The sequence below is a fragment of the Rhinolophus sinicus genome, chromosome 16 (assembly GCF_057876585.1).
Source record: "Rhinolophus sinicus isolate RSI-liver-muscle chromosome 16, RSI-T2T, whole genome shotgun sequence".
In the NCBI taxonomy this organism is placed as follows: domain Eukaryota; kingdom Metazoa; phylum Chordata; class Mammalia; order Chiroptera; family Rhinolophidae; genus Rhinolophus; species Rhinolophus sinicus.
The window spans coordinates 58,791,201-58,816,958 of record NC_142516.1 but is presented as its reverse complement, the minus strand read 5'-3'; the positions used below and the strand labels follow the sequence as shown (position 1 = coordinate 58,816,958).

The window sequence follows — 25,758 nt, the reverse complement described above, 5'->3', positions numbered from 1 at the left end:
TGTAAAGTTTTATTTTTGTTTTTTTCTAACCAGACTGAACAGTGAATCAGTTTTGTCTGCTGGAAATGTGGGACTGGTAGGAAAAACACTGCAAAAATTCTAACATGTCGTTAGTCTAAATTTTCATTTTCTGAATATTTGTCATGGCATTTAAAATAGATTAATTTAATTTTGATGGCTTCTCCCCTTTGATATAGAAATTTCAGCATCCCTTGATAAGAATATTATTTTTGGTTAAGCTACATTCTTTCCATTTTCTCCCCCTTGGAAGTTTTGCTAAGAAAGGACAGAAGTGTTGAGATTTAAATAAAGAAAAGACATTCTGCAAATACACGTCAACACACATGGCTAGACTGTGGTGTATGTGCTGCGCTCCACTTGCCATTTGTTCTTAACAAGCAGAAAAAGGAGTTTAGGAATTAATTGTGTTTCAGATCTGCTTGTAGTATATTCACGACTTTGGGGATAAAAATGCATGCCACATTCGTCTTTGACTACTTTATACCTAACGTGATACTTCATTCCAAGCTCAGTAAATGATCACTTAATTAATGAATACATGAATATTTTTAAATATCCAGAACTGTTGTACATTAATAATTTATATTTCCTTGTTAAAGAACTAATTTTTAACATCAATAAATTAGCCAAATAACTGAAGTTATTTGGGAGACCCGGAGCTTTTCTCTTAGTGACCATATTGAAAAAATGCTCTTCCTCCTCTCCTCCTCTCTCCTCCGCCTCCTCATTGCAGTTAACATGTATTACATTCTTACTGAGTGTCAGGAACTACTTTATGTGGTTATCTGTTTCATCACTACAACGATATTATAAAGTAGATAAATTATTTTCCTCATTTTACAGATGGGGAAATTCACGCATGAAGTAGCGCTCATATTTGAAGGCAGTCAGGCTGACTCTAGACCCCAGGTCTTAATCATAGAGCTCTGTCCTTCTCTGTTTCACTGTCCTCATTAACAGTGTAATAAACATAATTTAAGGATTTCCTGGTGGTTTGAGCCATCATTTTGCTTATCTGACCTCAGATGCTGGCATTGTATTCCAGTTTGCAGACAGACACGATCCAGACTTGGATTCTGGCACTGACATTTATTAGTAGACAATCTTAAGCAAGGGTTTATTTCTTAAAATGAAAGTGTACATTATACATATACATACATGTATATGTATATATACACACGTGTGTGTGTATATATATACACATGTATACACACACACATAAATATACATAAGTATGTAAATATCTTCACTGAGCCTCCTTTTTTCCTCCTTTAGTTGTAAAATGGGAACTGAATAACCTGGATCTAAAAACTCTAAGGTATAAGCCCGATGCTTACCAAGCACTTAATATATATTACTTCTCTTCTTCTTGCATCTTCCTCCTGGTTGAAATTTAGTATTCTAAGGCAGCAGTTTGCAAACATTTTGGTCTCATTTTATTCTTTAAAAATTACTAAGGATGACAGTGTGCTTTTGTTTATATGGTTTTATCTATCAGTATTTATCAGGTTAGAAATTAAAATTGAGAAATATTTTAAATATTTATTAATACATTTAAAAATAGCAGAAATAAAGCCATGACATTTAAACACTGGATAAGAGTGGTGCTGTTTATATTTTTGTGTATCTCTGTAATGTTGCTTAATAGAAAACAACTGGATTCTCATAGCTGCTTCTGCATTTGATCTGTTTGGATTTGTTGTCTTATTGATGTATTTGGAGAAAATCTGGCCACACGCAGATATTTAGCTGGGAAAGGTTGGAGTATAATTTAGATATTGTGGATATCCATCTTTGATAGGGCACCAAAGTTCTTGGTAGTTTCTCAAATATTAGTTACAGTGTAGAATCTGAAATGAAATCAATGAACATTTTGTACTTTATTACAGTAAAATCTGTCTATCTTGCTCTGAATTTTTTTTAACCTATGCATAATTTTGCATCACACTGGTCATCTGGAAAATTTGAAAAGTGGAAAAACTACATTTCACATTTCATTGTACAATATAAAAAAATTACACTTGGTAATATTGCTTCCCATCGACTGAGTTTTTAAATTATGGAAAGTTGTCAAGCTCAGCGTAGCAGATACAAGTTTTCCAAAATTCTAATTTTCACTTGAAAGCTCAAATTGGCAAGAATTATTGTCAGTTGTTTTCCTTGAAGTGACAGGCCTACTTTCTTTATTTTCAAGAAATTGTCTGCCGTATACCCAAGTCTGTATAATTATTTTTTGATATTCAGTCAGTTTTTAAAGTAATATAATATGGTGCTCATGAGAAAAGTAGCTAGTTCAGCTTGCAACTCAAACAGTAGTGCTTTTCCTGTAGACAACAGTTCTATTATTTTATACAGCATAAGTGCTTTAAAAAGACATACTGTACACTCAAGGGTCAAGGTTGAAAAAATTAATAATTTCACTCCAGCAGGAAATTTTTAAATTGACTTTTTGGGTAGGGGATTAAACTGCTGCTCTTGATGAGAGGAGCTGAAAAGACTTTGTTGTCTGTTTGTTTCTTTCAGCTTATCATAGATACCCCGCCCACCAGTAACACTAATAAAAAATAAAGGTACTATCAAAGATCAAACAATATGAAAAGAAACCATTGTTTTTGAAATTAGTGAAATCTAATTGGAAAGTCAGTGGAAACTCAGGAAATAGGTTAAAGAATCCTGTTAACATTTTACTTCATTGTAGGATCTATTTTTTTTTTTAATGGTAAACAAACATTCTTTATAAGAATACGTAATAAAGATAGTTTAGAACAAAACTGTGACTGTTTTAAGTTCGAGTTATTTTCCAATCCTTACCCAAGTGTTCAAGTATATTTTAGGAAATTGGTGTGTGTGTGTTGGGGCGGGGGGTCTGAATCTTTTCACGTAGACTATTTCAATATATTTTAGTGGAATTTAGACCTTTAAAAAACTTAGTTTGTGAAATACACATGGAGTACTTTTCATCTTGCTGTCTGAGCCCAACATTTTAGTGCAGTATGTATTGTAGATTGATTTTAATATATTTTATGATGAGATTTGAAGAATGAATTAAATCTTTATAGATACAGCTTTGTATGAAAACTAGAACATTTTAAAATAGTATAACTTGCTGCATGGCCTTTCACTTAAGTTGATGACATTGTATAATAGCACAAAGTCTGCAGTTTTGTACTTGATCTTATTTAATAAGCTATAGCCATCAGTATTGCTTTGGGTAGATTGTTGATCATCTATATATACCTCCTTATTTAGAAGGATCTGAATCTGTCTAGTCCTGAAGCCAATGCTTTTTACTTTTAATTTACACTGTTTATAAACCCTTAGTTCTCTAACGTAAGAAACAGATAAGTTGAAAAAAAAAGTTAATAACATGCCTAAAGAATGCTCCTTAAATATTGAAAGAGAGAAGACAATCTTACGTACTCTTTAATTCATTTCCTCCTCTAGCCTTTAGGTATTCTTTAACTTCCATCTTGAGTTTCCTGGTTGATAGTTTTTTTTAGCATGGGGGGGATTTTAAAACAAATATGCCAATAAAACTTCGCACTTGTGTGCACATAGGGGCAGGTGCAGAAAGTTTGCATTTTGATTACTCACAGTGATTCCTTAAACATTCTTGGGTTAAGGAATTATTTTCTAAATTCAATGTCTTTTTAAATTTATCAGCCACTGAGAATCAACAGCTACTTTAAAATATCTGAAAATTATAATGTGTGTTCTAGGCCACTATCTGCGTTGCTATTCAAGAATTCATAGCTATAAAAGGAAAGGTATTCTATCTCAATAAGTGGGTGGACTAATCCTGTTGGAGTTATTTCACAGGATATCTAACATATTAGTGACTATGGAAGGCATTTTAGCTTTTTAATTACTGTCCCTTTAGCCCAATGTCTTGAACATTTGAGGTGCCCTTTAAATATGTTAATGAACGAAAGGAACATCTCATAGAAAATGTAAAATTATGCTTATTCCATTTGAAAATGTCCCCCCTCCACCCGACCCCTTTATAACTTGCTGCTCCATTTTGTATTTTGTTTAGTTCAGGAGCTGTGAGCTACTTTAGGTCCAAAATAGTCTCGTCACATTAAGCTAATCCCCTTTGAACATGCAACTCAATTTCTTTAATTAGCTTTAAAAATAAGGATCATTAAATCAGAGTGCCACCATCAATTACTGTGGAAGGGTTTGTCTGTTCAATAATGCATCAGAGTTGGGCTCTAATCAGTATTTCACTGAAAGATTTATGGACAAGGAGGCCTCCCTGGGTTCCAAACTTGAAATGCAGTTCTATTATGTATAAAAATTTTTTCCTGTGATTGCTACCGGTTTAGGTGCTGTATTTCATTGAATAATCTCAGCATCCTATCCATTTTTGCATTTCATATTTGGGATCAGTTCCAGGGAGTGTTTTACAGCATTTTTGTAAATTCACAAGAAAATAAGCACATTTCTTGCTCTGCAAGAACAGACAAGATGCGGGTTTAAAAAAAAACAGTCTGCATTTCTATGAGATGCACCTGTTATGGCAAGTTCCCCAGAGTGCCTTATTTCTTATTTCTCATTATGTTAAGGAGTAACAAACAAACAAAAAATTGGGAAATTGAACTATCAGTGTATGTTTATAAATTTGTTTAAAGTCTGTGAAACTGGGGTTGCAATAGCAGTGGTCATTTTTCTTGCACAATTCAAGATAACATATTTTGGCTTTTAAATGATAGAAATATTATATCCATCAAATATCCATAAGCGTTTGGATCATTTTGTTCTCATTTCTATACTATGCCTTTGGAATAAGTCAAAATAACAGGACCACAAAACAGGTTTTGATAATCTATATAAAAATGTTTTAGGGAATTCAGTTTGATCCTAAGCAGTCATTTTTGTAGACAATTATATAATACTTCTGGAAAGATTGATGTCAGCCATTAAAATAGAGCTAATACTATTAACTTCTTTTTCAATTAACAACCCAAAGGGATAGAAGAAACATAAGAAGACAATATTTCAATATTTTTGTAGCAGATTCAGTTAAGTGAATCTACATATTTGCAAGTATTTTATTTGGTTAAGGTTAAATGCACAGATCATATTTTTATGATCAAAATATTTAAGACATTGATCTTTTTGAGTATTTTTGGAATGTCATTAATTTTGCAGGATAGGTAGTATTTTTTTTTGTTTCTTTTTTTTAATTTAATTTTATTAGGGTGATAATTGTTAGTAAAGTTACATAGGTTTCAGGTGTACAATTCTGTAATACATCATCTATATATCACATTGTGTGTTCACTCAGTGTCAGTTCTTTTTCTATTATTGAAAAAAATATAAAAAAACAATTTATAAGTTTGTAATGTCACAATTATGTCAGCCTAGTACCAGGGTGGGCCGAATTACTTTAGTGTAAAGGTATAAGATAACATAATGATTACTTTTTTTTCTTGCAATTTGGTGTGCAATTAAGAGATTACAAGTTTTAAAAATTTATAATCTTTGAAGAAGAAAAATCTAAATGTGCTACAGAGGTAAAACACATTTGCTGAGGATTCATCTTGACTTGAGCACTTGTTAAAGGATTTATTCAGGGAATGGACATTAGCCAGTTGAATCCTTATGAAGCCTGGGGAGGGTCATCCATCACAATAATAGACTAAGCTTCATCTTTAGATACCCCGTTTCTATATTCTCCTTCATTTAAGGTGAACACCTGGTAATTCAACTTTAAATTCAGAGTGTCTGTCAGAGAAGGTTCAGCTTGATGTATAGAGACTGTTCCTACTACCTACTTGATTTAAAAGTAGTATGTTTTTCTATCATCCATTGGAGTGCCCTGGTTCTATGTTCTGATTATATCACTTATTTTGCAAACTTCAAAAAGATTGAGAAATAACATAAAGGGCAAAATTATAAAGCTCAAAATTTTTTTACAAATTGAATATACACATACAACTCTTCACCTAAATCAAGGCCTAGAAATTTACCATCACTCCATAATATTTTCTGTGTCGTCTCAGTCAGTCCTAACCATCTACCCCAATTGAGGCATTCTTTTTTGTAGTCTATTTGAGATATAATGACGAACAACATTGTAAGTTTAAGATGTACATCATTATATTTAACACATGTATATTTTATGAAATGATTACCACAGTAAGGTCAGTTAACACATCCATCACCTTATGTAATTACCTTTTTGTGTGTGTATGTGGTGAAAACTTTTCAGATCTACTCTCTTAGGAGCTTTCGGAGTGTATAATACAATGTTTTAACTATAGTCACCATGATGTACATTAGATGCCTAGAACTTACTCACCCTGTAACTAGAAGTTTGGACCCTTTGACCATCATCTTCCCATTACCCCCACTCCCCAGCCCCTGTCAACCACCAGTCTATTTTGTTTCTATGAGTTTTGTCTTTTTTAGATTTCACATATAAGTCAGATCATACACTGTTCTTTTATCTCATAGATAAGTATTTGAATTTTATATAAATGCAGTCTGAGTGTATATATGCTTGTGCCTGGCTTATTTTCCTCACGTTATATCTGTGACATTCAATCATGTATGTAGCTGAAGTTCTTTTCTGTTTTTCATTGTATGAATATACTAGAACATATTTGTCCTTTCTTTCGTTGGTTGTAATTTTGTTTTCTCCAGTTTGAGGCTATTATTAAAAGAACTACCATGCATGTGTCTTTTGATGTTCATTAGTGTGCAATTTCTCTTGCATATTTACTTAAGAGTAAAATTTCTGAGTCTTAAGTTATATATTCAGCATTTGTAGATCCTGTCAAGCTGTTTTTCCAAGTAGTTGTAGGTCTACACTCTCACTGTAATGTGTAAAAATTCTCATTGTTCCACATCATTGCTTATACTTGGCACTACCAGTTTTAAACTTCTTTTTTTCCCGATTTTAGCCACTCTGGGGGTATATTGAGGTATCATATTATTGTTTTGATTTGCATTTTCCTGATAACTGATTATATTGAGTACCTTTTCATATGCTTATTCATCATTTGGATATCTTCCTTTGTGGAGTTCCTGTTTAATTATTTTGCCCATTTTTCTATTGCTTTGTCAGTCTTTTTCTTATTGGTTTACAAGAATTTTTAAAATGTATTGTGAATACAATTTCTTTGTTGGATAGTTGTATCATATCTGTTTCTGTTTGTGTTTTGCCTTTTGATTTTCTTAATTGTATCCCTGGAAGACCAGTTTTTTTTTTGTTTTTTTTTAATTGTAATAAAGTCCCATTTCTCAAACTTTTCTTCTATGGGAAGTCATTGACTATGCCAAGGATGTAGAGATTATGCCCTCAGAAGCTTTTTTTGCTTTCTTAATTTTGGCTATGGTGTGAGGTAAAGTATGTGTTTCCATGTGTGTTTATAATTTTCCGTTTGACCCCAAACCATTTACTGAAAAGGCCATCATCCTTCTCTCCGTTACCTTGGCACTGTTATTTTAAATCAAGTGGTCATACATATGTTGGTCTGTTTCTAAACACTGTGTTGTATTCCAGTTTTTTGTTTTAACAAAACTGTCATATTTTAAGTGGAATCTTTTTTAAAAAGTGTTAGTTTCTCGTTGGATTTTACTAGGAAATATAGTTATTTTGTATTGATTATATCCACCAACGTTACTGAATTCACTTATTAAAGCTAATACTTTATTTGTAGATTCATTTGGGTTTTCACTGTACACAGTTATGTGTCTGCAAGTAATTACAGTTTTTATTTCTTCAGTTCTAGTCTTTCTACCTTTTGTTTCTTTTTCATGTCTTATTGTACTGCCTACAACATTGAGTCTAGTAGAAGTAGTGATGATGGACATCACAGTCTCATTCTCAACCTTGGGTTAAGAGCAATATTTCCCTATTAAGTATACTTTTTATCCACTACTTTTTTCTGCCATCTATTCAGCTAATCTTATGTTTTTCTTTTTTCTTTTTTTAATATGGTAAATTAAACCTAAACAGTTTTCAAATGTTAATACAACCTTGCATTTCTGGGGTGCCCAACTTGGTTGTAGTTATTATCTTCTTTATATATCTTTGGATTTAGTGTTTTGACGTTCTTGTTCAGTATTTTTGTATCTATAATTTTTCCTGTCTTGTAATGCCCTTGTTAGGTTTTTGTGTCAAAGTTATGCTGGTCTCAAAAAAAATTTGAGAACAGTTCTTTCTTGTCACTGAAAGAGTTTATAAAATTGATGTTATTATTACTTTTTTTAATATTTGGTAAAGTTTACCAGTGAAATCATCAGATCTGTTTTTATTTATGTGGTAAGATTTTTAATAATGGATTAGTTTCATTAGTAGGTACAAAATTATTGGCATTTTGCTAAATTTGTTTTTTAAGGTATATGTTTATTTTATATAAAATTTTCAAACTTTTGGGTATATGGTTCACTACTGTATACCTCTAGAGTTTAGTTTCGTCCCTCTTTTCATTCCTAATATTGGAAATTTATACCTTTTTTCTTTGATTCACATTGCTGGAGGTTTATCCATTTCGTGAATCTTTCCTTCCTCCTAAAGACTAACTTTGGTTTTGTTAAATTTGTTTATTATATGTCTTTTCTGTTGAATTTGTGTAACCTGTACTATTTTCTTTCTTTTTCGTGTTTGGTACACTGTTCTACCTTTTTTATATAGATGCTTAGCTTGTCAATTTTTAATCTTTTCGTTGGTTTGAATATATTCATTTAAGTTTAGCCATTTCTAAGTATTGCTTTATGTGCGTTCTACAATTTTTTTAAGTTGTATCTTCATCATCATTCAATTCAAAATGTTTTAATTTTTTTTTTGCTTCTTCTTTGACCTGTGGTTTATTTAGAAATGTACTATTTAATTGACTTTTTCTTTTTAGTTTTCTTGTTTTCTTTATGTTATTGATTTCTAGCTTAATTCTATAACCAGAGAACATTAGCTGTATGATATCAGTTCTTTGGGATTTCGTGACACTTGTTTTATGAATACCTATGGTCTATTTACAGAAGTATTTCTTTTGTATTTGAAAAGCATGTGCATTGAGCGGTGGTTGAGTGCACTGTTCTGTATTTGTCAATTAGATCAACTTTATTTAGAATGTTGTTCAGATCTTCTATATTCTTATTGATATTTTTTTTCAGTTCTGTCAGTTACTGAAAGAGATGTATTATATTCTCTACTTTTGATGGTGGATTTGCCCATTTCTCATTTAGATTCTGAGACCTTTTTGCCCTACATGTTTTGAGGTTATATTTTTGGATTACTAAGATTGTTTTATGTTCTTACTTAATTGATCTTTTATCTCTATGAATTGTCTTTCTTTATCTCCAGTAATGCTTCTCGCCTTAAATCCACTTGTCTGATGTTAGTTAGTTTAGCTGTGCCAGGCTTCTTCTGGCTTATGTATGTATAGTGTATCTTTTTTCCATCTTTCTACTTTAATCTTTTATTTATTTATTTATTTATTTATTTATTTATTTATTTATATATTTTTTAAGTGGCCCATGTGGAGATCGAACTGGCAACCTTGGTGTTATTAACACCACGCTCTAACCAACTGAACTAACTAGCCACCCCTATCTTTTTCTTTATCATTAATTCGTATCTTTGGTAAACAGCATATATTTGGGTTTTATTTTGTTATACATTTATCACAAAGTCATTTTAAAGCTATTTATGCCAATCATAGTTATTTTTATAATTGCATGACTTTATTATATAGTATAAAAATTTATGACAAGATTTTTTTTTCTATGAAAACTTATTTAAATTCTTTGGAAAGACTTTGTAGGTGAATTGATAAAACACTTGTTGGTGAATTGGTTGTGTTTCATCAAACTTACAACATTAAGGAAAAATTTCATAAACATCTAGATTTGTTTAATGAAATTGTTTCTCAAGTGTTTAAATTCTTGCTCCATCTTTAAGAGACCGAATTTGAGACTAATAACATATGTATTATATGAATATGGTTTATGCAAGAAAGAATATGAAGCCTTCTTGTAATTAAGATGTTTGTGAGTAAATTATATACATGCCCTTTGTTATTTCCACTTTATCTGACCTTTTAGAGTAACTGAACCAATTACTAGTTCTGACTGCATCTTATAAGAGGGTTTCTCCTATACTTTTAAATCTGAGAGGAGGTTTCATCCTGCTCATTCACAAAGAATTTGACAACTTTTTAATTAAATACTTTATGTAATCTTTATTTAAGTTATGTTTTAGGTATTAGAACTAATTAAAACTCATTAATTAAGTTAATATGTTTATTTACTCAGAACATAAAAGGTCTTTTTAGACCAAAATACTCAGCCAATAGTTAAACATAGAACAGGTAACTATTTGGTGACTCTTGCTGTGGACTAGCAGCTTCCATAAATTATACAGATTATTTATCTCTATGTAAAAATCACCAGACATGTGTTTTCTTCTGTTTATTTAATATTCTGTTAGCTGATATGGGAGTTAGTTATTTTTATTAAACATTTATACTTTGTCTGCTATGAAGAAGCCTTTCAAGTTAAATAAGATTCATTCCTGTTCCTCAGGAGACTATTGTTCAGGAAACCATTTTGGTAAAGTTATTGCAGAATCAAAAGGTGACTTTGTGCTTTTTCCTGTGGATATAAATTTGCAATATAACAACAAGCCTTTTATATAATGAAGAAATTAAGTATAGTTTTTACATATGTGATCTCTTTAATCTTTGCATTTACATTTATGTAAACCTCAAGGGCCAGGAGGAGACAGGAGGAGTCATGGGCATTGGTTAAACCTTAAACAAATTTGGAGAAGACAACTGATGCTCAGTACTTTGTATGATTCTCATAATATTCTACTTGTTCTTCTCCTATCACTTTGCCTTTGGAGTACCTTCAACCTTGTCTTACGTGATACCAGAGCTTATACTTCACCAGTTAACTTCATACAGTTAGACTCTCTGTTCTTAGAATGTAGTTTGTTCATTATGGCTTACCATAGCAGAAGTCCAAATATTTTTTTGTATGCAAATATACCATAGGCATTAGGTCAAGGTATGTATCCCTTGGCCTGTTACAAATTTTACTATGCCATCTGCTTCAACCTGAGCGGTGTATCTTCTCCTGGCAGACTTTATTGAAGTTGCCATAGCTCAGGATAAGAAAGAAAGAAAGAGAGGGAGGGAGGAAGGGAGGGAGGGAGGGAGGAAGAGAGGAAGAGAGGAAGAGAGGAAGAGAGGAAGAGAGGAAGAGAGAAAGAGAGAAAGAGAGAAAGAGAGAAAGAGAGAAAGAGAGAAAGAAAGAAAATCAGGTTTGGCATAAGAAGTTTGCTTTTGGAAAAAAAATAAAAAAAAAATAAATAAAAAAATATAATGCCTGCTGTAGATTTTAAAATAAGCATTTGAAAGGATTTCCAAAAGTCTCTTCTAAACACATTGATCTCTTTTTTTATCTGTGGTTGTAGATAGCCATTGTAATGGTGAATTATTGGTGACTTTGGTAAATTACAACGTTTTCTGTTTTATTTATAAGAACAGTAGCGAACGCTTAAGCACAGATTGGTGGTGTTTTGTGAAATATTTTGCTTCTGTCAATGGAAGCTCTTTACCTAATGTCTTATTTCCAGAAATGATATCTCAAATAACTGTTTACTATGTGTCTAATACAAAGAGGATAGGAACACCATGATAAAAAAAAAAGTCTAGGTCACAGTCTACCTACTAGGTATGTAACTTTGTATAAATTTTTTCATCTGTAAAATGGAAATAACGCTATTTGGATGGTTTTGGGGGAGATTATATCAGAGTAGGTACTTAAAAATGGATAAATATTTATGTATTGTGCAAATATATGTTGAATGCCAACTCTGCAAGGCATTCTTCTAGAGAATGAGGATATCATAGAGAATAAAGTAGTCAAATTCCTCCACTGGAGAATTCTCCATTTTAGTCTGTCTCCATGACTGGGAGGAAAGCTCCATGACAGCAGGGTACATGCCAGGTGACAATGGGCACCATGAAGAGCAACAGGGCAGGGTCAGCTCATGGAGCAAAATGGCACGATTCTGTCTTCAATAGGGTTGTCAGGGACGGGTTCTCTGAGGTGACACTGAGCACACTTGAATGAAAGAAATGAGTATGTAGATCCTTGCGAGAAAGACATACCTGTCTGGTAGAGGGGACAGCTTGGCAATTCGATGAATGGTGAAGTGGTCAGTATAGCTGGAGGTATGTGGGTGAAGCACAGAGTGCTAGGGGGTGAGTGCAGAGAGTGATCCAGAAACATCAGTGATGTAACCATTCTGATCAGTAATTATAGATGAAAAGTTACATTCCAGACACGCTATAGAAATATGAAATTAGGATTGACTTCATTGTTTTATCAATTATTTAGCTTTAACTTGGAGCTCTTTATAACAGATACACACAAGTAATTATAGAATATTTTCCAAAATTGAATTATCTTTTTTGTTGTTATGTATTTATATCATACTTGGAGTTAGCCAAAATGTGAGTGAGGTTTGAGGGCACAGTCCTCCACACTGGCCCCTCTGCCCCAGACTTTTGACATCAACAGCAAAGGAGTTAAGCTCCAAATACAGTTAGAGGGAAGAATTCACACAAGACCACCCTTGTGTCTGAACCAACTGCAATTTCAGGAAGTTTCCAAAACCACCCTCAGGTTCAGTAGTTCACTAGAAGTACCGACAGATCATGGCTATAGTCTAGCATAGGGAAAGGGCACAGGTCAAACATAGCCAAAGGATGAGATGCATAGGGTAGAGTCTGAGAGGATTGCAAATCAGCTTTTATTTTTCTTAGGAAGTGTCCCCTTCCCAAAAGCGATTGTGACAATATTCAGCAAGCTCACCTGAGCTTAGTGTTCAGATTTTGTTGGGACATCATTTCATAGGCATGATTGATGGATTGATTGATTGGCCATGTGGTTTAACAGAGTCTTAGAATTTGAGCTGATGTCATGTGGCCTTGTGGCCCACTGTGAATAACAGGAACTCCCATCATCTGGGAAATACCAAGTGTTTAGAAGCTACTTCCTAGGAGCCAGTGACAAAAGGCAGATCTCTCTTCAGGAAAGACTGAATTCCTTACTATATACATTGTCATAAAAATTCAAGCAATATAGAGAGTAAATGGCTCCCTGCAGTCCCATTTCTCTGAAACAACTAGTGTTATATTGGTTATTTGTTGTACATTGTTCTGGATGTTTAATACATATATAAACATCTTTTTTTAAAAGTACATTGAATCATATGATACATACCAAAGGTCTGACAGTTAAGTTCGCAAACTCACCTAGAAAAAGTGCTACATACCTCATTGCTGATTATCACTTTGGTCACCTTCCAAGTACTTCCCTTGGGAAGCTATGCGCCAACGCCAGCACCTAGTCCATCCTTCAAAGCAATTTTGGAACTCTTTCTGGAATGGCCATCAGAGCTGTTTTCATAATACCCTTGATGTCCTGAATGTCATCCATATATCTTCCTTTCAATATTTCCTTTATCTTCGGGTGTAAAGAAAGAAGTCATTAGGATCCAGATCAGGTGATTAGAGAGGGTGTTCCAATACAGTTACTTGTTTACTGGCTAAAAACTCCCTCACAGACAGTGCTGTGTGAGTTCGTGCATTGTCGTGATGCAAGAGCCATGAATTATTGGCAAAAAGTTCAGGTTGTCTAACAACAAGTTCGTGAACTTAATTGTCAAACGTCATATTGCTCAATAACCTGTTTCCCCGAAAATAAGACCTAACCAGACAATCAGCTCTAATGCGTTTTTTGGAGCAAACATTAATATAAGACCCAGTCTTATTTTACAGTAATATAAGACCAGGTCTTTATAATATAATATAATGTAATATATAAGTAATATAATATAATACTGGGTCTTATATTCATTTTTGCTCCAAAAGACGCATTAAAGCTGATTGTCTGGCTACGTCTCATTTTCGGGGAAACACGGTAGCCTTTTTCACTTAAAAGTGTCTGTATGGATGTGTATGTTTTTGCATGTGCTTTAAACTTGAACAATGGAGGTAATTAGTTTAATTTTTTTTTCCATCTAATAAATAGTAGTTTATTGAACATCCTTGTACACAAGACATAATGTATTATTCTGATTTTCTCCTTGAAATAAGTTTCTTGAAATAGAATTGCTGAATCAAAGAGTATGGACAATTTGAAATTTCATATGTACTTCATTATTACCCCTCTTGGGATGTTTTCTATGAAAGTTTATGGAATATCAAAATTGTTAATAATCTCCATATTACTCTTAGGTAAATACTGCAACTTCGGCAATTTCAAATGTCGAATTTGCCCATGTTCCACATGTCAGCTCAGCCATAATACCTAGTCTGCAAAATGAATTGTTTTTGTCATCCTCAAATAATGGGAATCTGGAAGCACTTACAGCTTCAAGTACTGCACACATCAATGGGAAACCTGCTTGTGATGAATTTGATCAACTGATCAAAAATATGGCCAAAGTAAGAACATTTTTTTCCTGCTAATTATGACAGAACATATAATATCTTAAGATTGTAATCAAGGCCTGGATAATGTGAAGAATATTTACACAATTACGTAATATATGTTAAATGTGTACACTAAGTATGTAATTTATTAAATATAGTGTTAAATATGTTTTTATTTATTAAGGTATTTGTAACATCTGAAAAAATTGGAATGAATAAGAAGTAGATTTTGTGTCAGTTTGGATGGTTCAGAAATTTTTCTATTCCATTTTTCTTAAATTACCACATGTTAAACTGAGTGTGATAGTTTATGTTCCAGGCATATTCTTCAGGATAAATGAAATATCTCATTCTAGGTGATGAGGGATAAAGGTTATCTTAGAAAAAAATAATTAAACATCTTTGTTTTTAACAAAGTAATGCTACTAATAAGATGACTGGTAAGTGCAGTCATTGGCTTTTAATTTGACTTCTTGCTTTGTTTCCTAAACAGGGTCGCCACGTAGAAGTTTTTGAGCTTCTCAAACCACCATGTGGAGGCCTCGGGTTCAGTGTTGTGGGACTACGGAGTGAAAACCGGGGAGAACTGGGAATATTTGTGCAGGAGATCCAGGAGGGCAGTGTGGCTCACAGGTGAGACTGTCACAGTGTCTTCTCTGTTTTTGTTACTACATTCAGGAGCAGTCGATCACCTTGGGAGAATGTAGAAAAACAAAAATGAACAAAAAGCAACAAAAAACTGAATGTAATGCTATTGACCAGTTTTTAGATAGTGTTAACATTGCTATGATAAAAAGTAAGTCCTTTCGATAGGAGAGTAACTTGTAAATATTGTCATAACTTAATCACTTGTAAGAAAAGAAAAATTTGAGTAGGACATTATTCTCATTGTTATTAAATGGGCTGTCTTTGATTAATTTTAAAATTACTATCTAGAAAACAATACGTGTGACGCACGATAATTTGAGCTATATTTTATTAATATACTCAAAACCAGAGGTAGATATATGCATCTTTGCCTTCATTTGTAGGAGAGAGGAGCATCCAATATATAATGTATAGGTTTCCTGAGCAGCTGAAAAGAGGAGGGCTTTTAAGTGGGGAGGGTTGTTTAGTGGTAGATCAACTGGAGCTAAAACATATATTTTTAAAAGTAGGAGTGCTGGAAAATAAAAGTATGGATATGAAAAAAAAAAAATAACCTGAAAATATGTGCCTAAAAACCTGTCATTTTCTTGAGAGCTGTCAGATATCTTTTACCCTTTTTCATTCTTGGTAGAGATGGAAGATTGCAGGAAACCGATCAGATCCTTGCTATCAATGGACAGGCACTTGATCAGACAATTACACATCAACAGGCCATCAGCATCCTGCAGAAAGCCAAGGATAATGTCCAGCTAGTTGTTGCCCGAGGCTCACTGCCACAGCTCATCAGCCCGGTAGTTTCCCGTTCCCCATCTGCGGCCAGTACCATTTCAGCTCACTCTAATCCGGTGAGTACATAAGATTTTCACAAGGAACAGAACATATTTTTCTAGTTCTTTTTGATTGTTTCCAATTCCTTGGGTTCTTGGTACTTCTTGAGTTTTTTTGCCTTTTTATCCTTTTATCTCTTCTCTCCCTAGCCCAGAATATTTGTTATTTAATTATGATTAAGTTTCTGGCTTCTAAAACAACTGTTACTTTCTGATGTGTAGTTTTTTTATTTGATAGCATTCCTCAAATGGAGAAAAAAAAATTAGCTGTTTAATAAAGTTGACTCTGTAGACAGATACAATCTTGATTTTGCCTTGTAAATTGTAGAATTATATTGTCACAGTTAGCTGTCGGGTGGGTAACTTTAAGAAGTCATCTAATTTGTAATCCTGCAGGGCAGGATTTTGCAGAAGACATTCTTAATAGGTAACAGTTTTTTTTTCCTTATCCTTTTCTGTTTTAAAAACAAAGTTCTACGAAGGATCTTGCAAATCAGTGCCTATCTTTACCTGTTTAAATGTGGTCACTCTAATGATGTATTGATAATTTCAAGAATGATTATATCAATAGCAGTAACAATCTGTTGAAAGGGAAGTGTGCTAAATAAAAGGGACATTCTTCATGCTCATTATTATGTCTGACTCAATTATTTAATACTACTCATGAAATAATATTCTCAAAAATCTCAACTGGAATGAAAATTTTAGTTTTTCCTAAGTTTTTTCAAATTCATATAGGAGCTTTATTTTCAGGTTCACTGGCAACATGTGGAAACTATTGAATTGGTGAATGATGGATCTGGTCTGGGATTTGGCATTGTAGGGGGAAAAGCAACTGGTGTGATAGTAAAAACCATTCTGCCTGGAGGAGTGGCTGATCAGGTAAGCTACTCCAACAGGGTTTTCATGCTGTGTTATCAAATAACGTGGCTTCATCTTTTATGTTATCTGTCAGAAAGGAGAAACTTGGGCCTTAGATAATGTCAAAGAAGCTGAGTTAGACTTCTGTTTTGATGGGCTATCTCGAAAATGTTTTCTTAGGCCTAGGGAGAAATACCTTGGAAAGGGGACATTGATCTTAAGTTACGGTAATAGACAATAATCTTAAGACTCTAGGACCACAGACTAAAGCCCAGGTTATGGTTGTGGTCATTGTAGAAATAGCAGTCCTTTATTTTGTGATCATTAATCATATTTATAAACCTAGTCAGCTGTTTTATAGCCACAAGATATTATTGAAAAAATAATATTTCATTATAGTGGGAAAAAAACAAGATTCATCTTGTCCCTTTAGTAATGGGTCACTGGTGTCATCTTTGTATATGAAGCACTGCCTATTTTTATCACTTAGAGTAGTTCTTTAAAGCATTGCCATTTATGCTGTGTGACATTGTTGGAATATATGTAAGAAAATTGTAAAGTTACTTGTTATGATTTATATTTTAATTTGACAAGTTCTAGTGTAAGTATCTTTTGCCTTGATCATAACATTTTGTTTATAAAACTCTTTGCTTTTGCATGTGTATTTGAACTTACTTAGGAGTCAGGTTCATCAAATATTTGTCATATCCATAAATGAAAGGTATATTTATTGGCAGTCTTATCCGAAGATGTATTGACAGTATCCAAATTTTCTTTCTTTTAAATATTAGTATCCAACAGTATGCAATTTCCCCTCATTGACAGGCTTGTAATAAATAAGTGTTATCCTCAGTATAGAGCTGCGCTGTCCAATACTATGGGAACTTGCCACGTGTCCCCTTTTAAATTCAAATTTAAATTAATTAAAATTAAATAAAATGACAAATTCAGTTCCTCTGTTGGACTAGCCACACTTCAAGTGCTCTGTATTGCTTGTAGCTGCCTTATAGCTGCTTTGTAGTTGCCATATTGGACAATGCAGACCACTTGCATCATTGCATAAAATTCTGCTGGCTGCTGTTTGTATGGAGGCTTATAAGACTGCTTTACACTCCTCTTGTCTATCTGAATTTTCATCTTGCAAGGATTTCATCTACAAATGAGCTCTTTAGGGATATTTATCATTGAAATGGTAAGGCAGAAAATTGCGGTATTAATTCAGTGCTTTCTTGTGGCTCATACCATATTTTGAATAATATATATTTTCCTAGTAACATACTTCATCTTTACTTTGTGGCAATTTCTCATTTTTCTAACCCTCAAAAAATTCACAAAAAGACTTCATATTTTCTTTCATTTAGTGGGTAGAAATCAAATTGAAAAGCTCACATCAACTATTAATTTAAGGAATATTTGCGAATTTCAGTGACTTCTGTCACATTGAATGATACCAGGATGCTTCAAAAGACAGTTACAATCACAACCACGTGCTTAATGTCCCATCATTGGTAATTCCTACCATTGCTTTTTTTTTAATTCCCTTTCTCTCATTTAGGATTTCTCTGATGAAGTTAATAACAATAAAACCTGATAAATCAATTTATTTTTATTCAGCACGGACGATTATGCAGTGGAGACCACATTCTAAAGATCGGTGATACAGATCTAGCCGGAATGAGCAGTGAGCAAGTAGCACAAGTCCTCAGGCAATGTGGAAATAGAGTTAAATTGATGATTGCAAGAGGTGCCATAGAAGAACCAACAGCACCCACCTCTTTGGGCATCACCCTTTCCTCATCCCCATCTTCCACTCCAGAGGCGCGGGTAAGTGGGTAAAAGCACTTAAGTGGGGAAGTCATAGACAATAGCACTTAAATGATAGGATGTTTATTGAGAAACTAGATTAATATTTATATATTAGTGCAAAGATTAAAACAGTATTCAAATGTAGAGATGTTTCAGCACTAATAACATGTTATTAATTAGGAATAATATCTTTAAGGAAAAATAGATTCCTTAAAGAATTCTAGATGACTATTTTACATTTTCCCCTAAGCAGTAGGTTTAGGAGGATAATGTTTTAAAGTATGGAAAATTTTTAAAGAATTATTTGCTACCAGTACTTGTTTAATTCTTTCTCGTATTTAGAAGACCCTCTGTAAGGTGAGCTGTAAGTTCTAATCATTCCCTTTCAACAACTTTCTTTTTAATGTCTTTTTTCTTTTTTTTGAGGGGGGTGTTGAATAAAGCTTACTAAATCCTTTCAATATTAGTGTTTTAAGGTATGTGATAGAACTGTTATCAGATTTGTAATGAGAAATGACTATTCTTGACCCAGTTACATAATTGTTTAAACAAAAGTTAGGCTTTTGGAGTAACAAAAGCTTTATTCTTAGGCATAGCATTCCGTGTCTCTTTTTTTTTTTTAACTTGATGTGAAAAAAGCTAGAAATTTTCAAAATCCTTATAATGTGGTGGTGTTCTCAAATAGTTCAGGTCACAAGATGACTACAGTAGATAAAATATCAACAAAATAATTTTCAGAAATCTCTTAAATATTTAAGAAGAGAATCATACTCAATTTGTAGCTTTATAGCAAATTAGTCCTACATTCCTTTGTTATAGCTCTAAAAACATCTATATGTATTTTTTCTATTAAAGTTTTTTCTAACCAGTTGCTTCAAATTCTTTTTTTTAATATCCAAACCTCCTCCACAAGTCCTTTGAAACCTTATTACAACACTTGAAATTTCCATGATTCTGTTGTTTTTAGGGTTGAGTTCGGTTGCTATTTTTTGCAGAGAGAGAAGTAAAGAAAGAAAGCTTGTTTATGAAAGTATTTAAATGGCATTCTTTTGTGATAAACAAAACATTTTATTCAGCAATATATAAATGAATGCAATACCGAAAAACACTTGATGTAATTGAAAGCTTAGAAAAATATCTATTCTGTGCATATCGTCATTTCTGAAGCTTGTGCCCCTTTTAAAACCATTCGATAGTCAAATTGCTACCCTCTAAAATAGCACCCGCATAAGTCTTATTAAAAATAGAAAACACATTTGTTTCAATTGAAGCAGATTTCATCCTGTCATTTTCTTGCAATTATCTAAACTTTAAACTTTTGCTAAGTTTGCACAGATAATTACGTGCAGTGAAAAAAAAATAAATGAAACTTTACTATAAAATTATATCTCATTTAGGTAATCTGTCAGTGAAATACAGTCAGAGTTTGCTTAAAGAAAATCAGAAAACATTACCAACTAGCCCCAACCTGCATGTCCTTTTTGAACCCATATCCTGTATTTTATTGTAAACTTCGTAGGGTTCTCTGTGGCATAAGCTGACATTGCACTGGTACATAATGTCAGTAGCTTATTGATGACTTACTGCACTAGTCCACTGATGCTTAATTCAGGAGCCTTGCCCTTCGGTCATATATGTATATACACATACACATACATATGTATGTGTGTGTGTGTGTGTGTGTGTGTGTGTGTATATATATATATATGTAAAATTACTAACAATTCTATGTTAGAGAAACCTGCTTTCAGCTCTCATTGTGGGAATAAAGGAAAGCATAACAGAAAGGCATACTTTCCTTATAAATAGCGTTTTAAATTAAAGTCCAAATTTGCAAAACAAATACAGGGACACATAAATAGCTCTTTGGTGCATTTCACTGATTTTTAAAATAATCATCAGTCTATTAATAATATATCTGCAGAGTAGGTTTTACTCATATTCATGTTGTTAGAATGAACTTTATCAGCTTAAGATAGTAATAGCAGCTGCATGTGCTGAGTGGACACGATGGACCTTACGTTCTATTAGGGATTTCCCACACTGTATAGCATTTAAGAGCAGAGGATCTGCAACCAGCCTATCTGCATTTGAATTCTGCTCTACTAGAGTGCTGGCTGTTTGTCCTTGGAAAAGTTTATGTTCCTCAGTTTCCCCAGAGAAAAACTGGCAGTGATTATATCTCCTCATAGCCTTGTTCTAAGGAGTAAATAAATTAAGACATTCTGAGTGCTTGTTACATAGAAACAGCTCGGTAAATGTTTGCTGGACTTGTTGTTAATCTTATTCCTGATAGACAGTTGAACAAAGTGATACTTAGAAAAATGGCAAGCTAGATTTGAACTTACTGATGTGAATTCAAAACATGAGTTCCTTCAACTGTATTACCTCTTAGCTCCTTCACAAGTGAAGTTGAGCCATCTCTGCAAATAGAACTTGTCAATAAGAAATTATTTGATTTTGTAAATTTTGTATGTAAACACTAGTGCATTTCTCTGATAAGGAGGTATTCAGCTTTACTGCTGACATTCCTTTTGGTGAAAATGTGATGCGTAGTCCATGTACCCAAGACTGAAGGAGTAAGTTCTGCTATAATCCTCCAGGGAGTTCTCTGACACCTAATTACATCTCATTATTCCTAAATAGTGTGGCTTTTTGAGCTTATCTTATTTGTTTACATATTTATTTCTCTGTGTATTTATGTATCAATTTTATTTCAGGTTGATGCTTCTACTCAAAAAAGTGAAGAAAGTGAGACGTTTGATGTAGAACTCACTAAAAATGTCCAAGGATTAGGAATTACCATTGCTGGTTACATTGGAGATAAAAAATTAGGTAGTTTTAAACATTAATATTTTTTAACTTGACAATTACCTCTGATATCTTTGTCTTATGAAATATTGAATCAACATTATTTTTAGATTGTTGGATAAACTGATGAAAAACATTTTTAAGAATAATTGAGTGTAGGCGACTGATGTTATATTTATCAGACAAAACTATTGTTTTAGTCTCAAGCCTAAGGTTCTACTAAGTGATATTGTCTGCATGGCTTGTTGATTTATATTTATTCAAAATTTGAAATTTATATTTGGATAATGGAGGGTGGATGTTCTTTGAGTGTGTTTTGTAAATAGTAATAAAAAATAACTATTTCTACTCCTAGAACCTTCAGGCATCTTTGTAAAGAGCATTACAAAGAGTAGTGCTGTTGAACATGATGGAAGAATCCAAATTGGAGACCAAATTATAGCAGTAAGTAACACACTAAATAACAGCTTTGTTATTTTTCATGGTTCAGATGTGTTCTCCGACTTTATTCAGTTTTGAGAACTACAGTTAGCTCCACAGTAATTTACACTTGCTTTGGTGATTTGAGACTGTCTTTACGATGACCAATTTTATTATTTTGTGCAAGTAGGAGCATTTGATAGAAGGTTTACTGATCTCAGTTCTAAAGGTGGGACAAAGTTCTTTCTTGAGTAATTTCTGATAGATCTGGTTTGCGGTTATAATGAATTTGTTATATTAATTTCATACTACACTTGAGTTGCAGACACTCAAAAGGTAAAGACCAGATGTTATACCCTTTTGTTTATTTGACTCTGAATTTGGGATGTGTGTATTTTCTGTTTTACATTTGCAGATTCACACTGTTATTGTTGGTCCCATGACCAGGGCTCCTTTTAGCTCTAAGAACATACAGAATAAAGAAATAGTATCCAGCCTCTCCTAATTACATCAAACGCATCATTGTTATTGTAGTAACATTATTACGTGTTGAGCAGGTGGCTATTCCAGGCAGTGTCCAAAAGAATTCAACTTTCAGTTCAGTGTTCAGTGGACATGGGACTACCTAACTCTTCAGAACACAAATCTAAAAGACTCTGCACCAGGGGCTTCTTGGTCAAATAAGTTTAGGGATAACTGCAGGTGATATGGTGTCTTAGGGATTTACCATGCGCATTGAAAAGTATAAGTGTTACACAATAAGAAATTATTTTATTTTGAATAATTATCAAAATCATTCAAAATTATCAAAATCATTCGAATTCTTCATGATTTTGAAGAATTTCTGCAATAGAGAAACTTGTGTAACACTTATACTTCAATGGTTCCTAAACTTTTATAATCATGAGTTCTTTCTATCCTCAAACATAATGTTATTTCACTTATACTTCAATGTTTCCTAAACTTTTATAATCATGAGTTCTTTCTATCCTCAAACATAATGTTATTTGGAAGATATTTTGGAGAATGCCCATTTATCTTAATATGTGTTTGTTTATTCTTAATTAAGTTTTCTTTGTTCCTTTGGGGCCTTAATAATAGTAAAAAAGTAGAATGTCAAGATAGTGGGTCCTTGTTCCTAGCAGCATTATACACAATAGCTAAGATGACGAAGTGACCCAAATGTCCGTTGATAGATGAAGGGATAAACAAAATGCTTTATATACATACGATGGAAAATTATTTTGTCTGATAAAGAAGGCAATTCTGTCACATCCTACAACATGGATGAACCTTGAGAACATTATGCTAAGTAAAATAAGCCAGTCACAAAAGGACAAGTACTGTATGATTCCCCTTGTATGAGGTACCTGGAGTAATCGAACTCAGAGAAAAAAAGCGGAATGGTTATTGTGAAGGGCTGCATGGAAGGAGAAATGGAGACCTGTCGTTTAAATGGATGTAGAGTTTCTGTCTTGCAAGATGAAAATGTCTAAAGATCTATTGTACAACCATGTGAATGTACTTAACACTTCTGAACTGTACATTCAAAAATGGTTAAGATGGTAAATCTTACGTGTTTTTGCAATTTTTTTTTTTTTTTTTTAAAGTAGAGGTGTCTTTTACCTCTGCCCTTTGCTTCTACATTGTAATTTCCTGAATCTTCTTGGGCTTAGTTCTGTAAAGCTCCTAACTACACCTGTTCATCTTTTGAAATCTTCTATAAAGATCAGGTTGTGCTTGCCACCTACACTGGCTATCTCCTGGAAATGAGCTTTCCCCGCTGTATCTCCTTTTTAACACATAATGAGAATTAGCTAGTTTACATTTTTCATTTTGGAAGAAACGGAAGGAGAGGAAGTAAACAGGTACAGACTCTAAATCCATATCTGATAGTGAATTAGAAATGGAAAACATAGCTAATATACTTCTTTCCCTAAGCTGTATATTTTAATGCATTAGGAAGCTTTTTGAAAAATTGGCTTTATTGATATGTAATTCACATAATACACAATTTGCCCATTTAAAGTGTATAATTCAGTAGTTTTTGTATATTCACAGTTGTGCATCCGTTATCGCAATCAATTTTAGAACATTTTCAATACCTCAAAATGAAACCCCATGCCCTGTAGCAGTTACTCTCTAATTCCCCCATCCTCCTAACCCTAGACAATCTCTGATCTACTGTCTGCTATAGATTTGCCTTTTCTGGACATTTCATGTAAATGGATTGATCATACATTATGTGAACATTTGTGATTGGCTTCTTTAGCTTTGCATAATGTTTTCAAGGTTCATCCATATTGTAGCACGTGTCAATTCTTCATTTCTTTTTGTAGCTGAATGATATTCCATTGTATAGATATACCACATTTTATTTATCTTTTCTTCAGTTGATGGACATTTGGGTTGTTTCCACTTTTTGTCAGATAATGCTTGTATGAATATTCATGTACAAGTTTTTGTGTAGATGTATGCTTTCATTTCTTGGATATGTAGTTAGGAATGAAATTGCTGAATCATATGATAACTTTATGTTTAACCATTTAGCAGCTTCTTTCGCCTACAAAATTGGGATAAAGAAACTTCCCTTGTATGATTTTTAAGAAAACCAAGTGAGTAATTTATTTAAAATACCTGGTATAATACTTGGCACTTAAGTGCAGTTTAGTTAATTACGCAGATATTTATTAAGGCCCTGAAATGATTACATATTTGAAAAACTCTCACAATAACTTTCCTCCAAACTTGAAATTATTTTCATTGTTATATAAGTGGAACCTTACATATAATTTTGCTTAGGCAAGGTCAGTAATAAAGGAAATTGTTGGGTGGAAAGTGAAGCAACCTTCTTCTGAAGTGTTCTCTTGCTCTCAGTAAAATCATGTTTCACGTTATCATCAATGTTCTGGTTTTTAATTTTAGCAACATTCCCTTTCTTCAAAGTTAGAAGCACTTCAGACTCTTAATGAACATCATGCAATACTTTAGATCATACATTAATTTTGTGCAAAATATCACCATCTTGTGGATTTTTGAAATATTGGTAGTAAAGTTCGTCACACCAGTTGCATGTTCACAACTGCAATATTTGCCTGTTTCTTTTTGTTGTTGTTTTTTTTCAATTTTTGTTTTGGCAGCAGCTATTTGGAGCTGTGCTTTGTTTTCATTTTGTAATTATTGAGGTGGAGAGAAGATTAAGAAATTTTACTATTTTGTGAAGTATTATTTTATAACGTTAAAACTGTTTTGTTACAAGATTTCTGTTTTACAAGTTGTGCTGTGTGGACCTCTAGGGTTTCACTATAGACTTACAGGGGAAGGGAATAGAGCAAATGAATCCATTATTATTTTCACTTTATATATTGGTGTTATATATAGGAATAATTTGATAAAAGGACTCTATTTTTTAAAAACAAGCTGACTAAACTTGTCATTAGATAAAATCATGTACCATTCTTTTTAGATTGATATACAGACATCCTTGCTAAAAGCAGTATGGAATTATTATTGATTAAAGAATTATTAAACAAGCATGTAAATATGGAAAGGTGTCAAATATTACCTTTAATAATCTGTGACTTTTTGCGCATATAGATATGGCTGTGTTGGAGGAGGGCTTGACTAGCTAGATTGAGTGTACTAAGAAGGTGGGATTTTTGAGTTGTTCCAACTAGTATTTCTCCTTATAATTGTTCTTGTTAATTGTTATATCTGTACTGTGCATTGTGAGGATGTTAGATCTTTCCTTGAGATAGCACGTAGGGAATTAGCTGCCATCACACCTAGTTCCACTGCACTCTTGTCTGTGGTACCATTGGGTCTGGAGCCATGTCTTAATTCTCTATCCATGATATTGAGGGACCAGAGCTGGTCTGGGCTCTGATTTAGGCTTTGGTAACCTT

The 25,758-nt window shown here is 33.1% G+C and overlaps 1 protein-coding gene across 15 annotated transcripts in view; it reads left to right on the top strand.

Moving 5' to 3' along the window:
* Positions 1-25,758, top strand: part of MPDZ (multiple PDZ domain crumbs cell polarity complex component) — a 154,516-nt gene that overhangs the window by 34,491 nt on the left and 94,267 nt on the right. For 14 of the 15 annotated variants that reach the window (XM_074330403.2, XM_074330401.2, XM_074330394.2 and 11 more), the window contains exons 4-10: positions 14,283-14,492; positions 14,974-15,113; positions 15,760-15,973; positions 16,709-16,837; positions 18,431-18,640; positions 21,343-21,457; positions 21,789-21,877. In XM_074330403.2, the coding sequence (XP_074186504.2) occupies positions 14,283-14,492; positions 14,974-15,113; positions 15,760-15,973; positions 16,709-16,837; positions 18,431-18,640; positions 21,343-21,457; positions 21,789-21,877 (1,107 nt within the window). The remainder of the gene's footprint in view (positions 1-14,282; positions 14,493-14,973; positions 15,114-15,759; positions 15,974-16,708; positions 16,838-18,430; positions 18,641-21,342; positions 21,458-21,788; positions 21,878-25,758) is intronic. The other variant, XM_074330398.2, reaches the window with a different exon arrangement.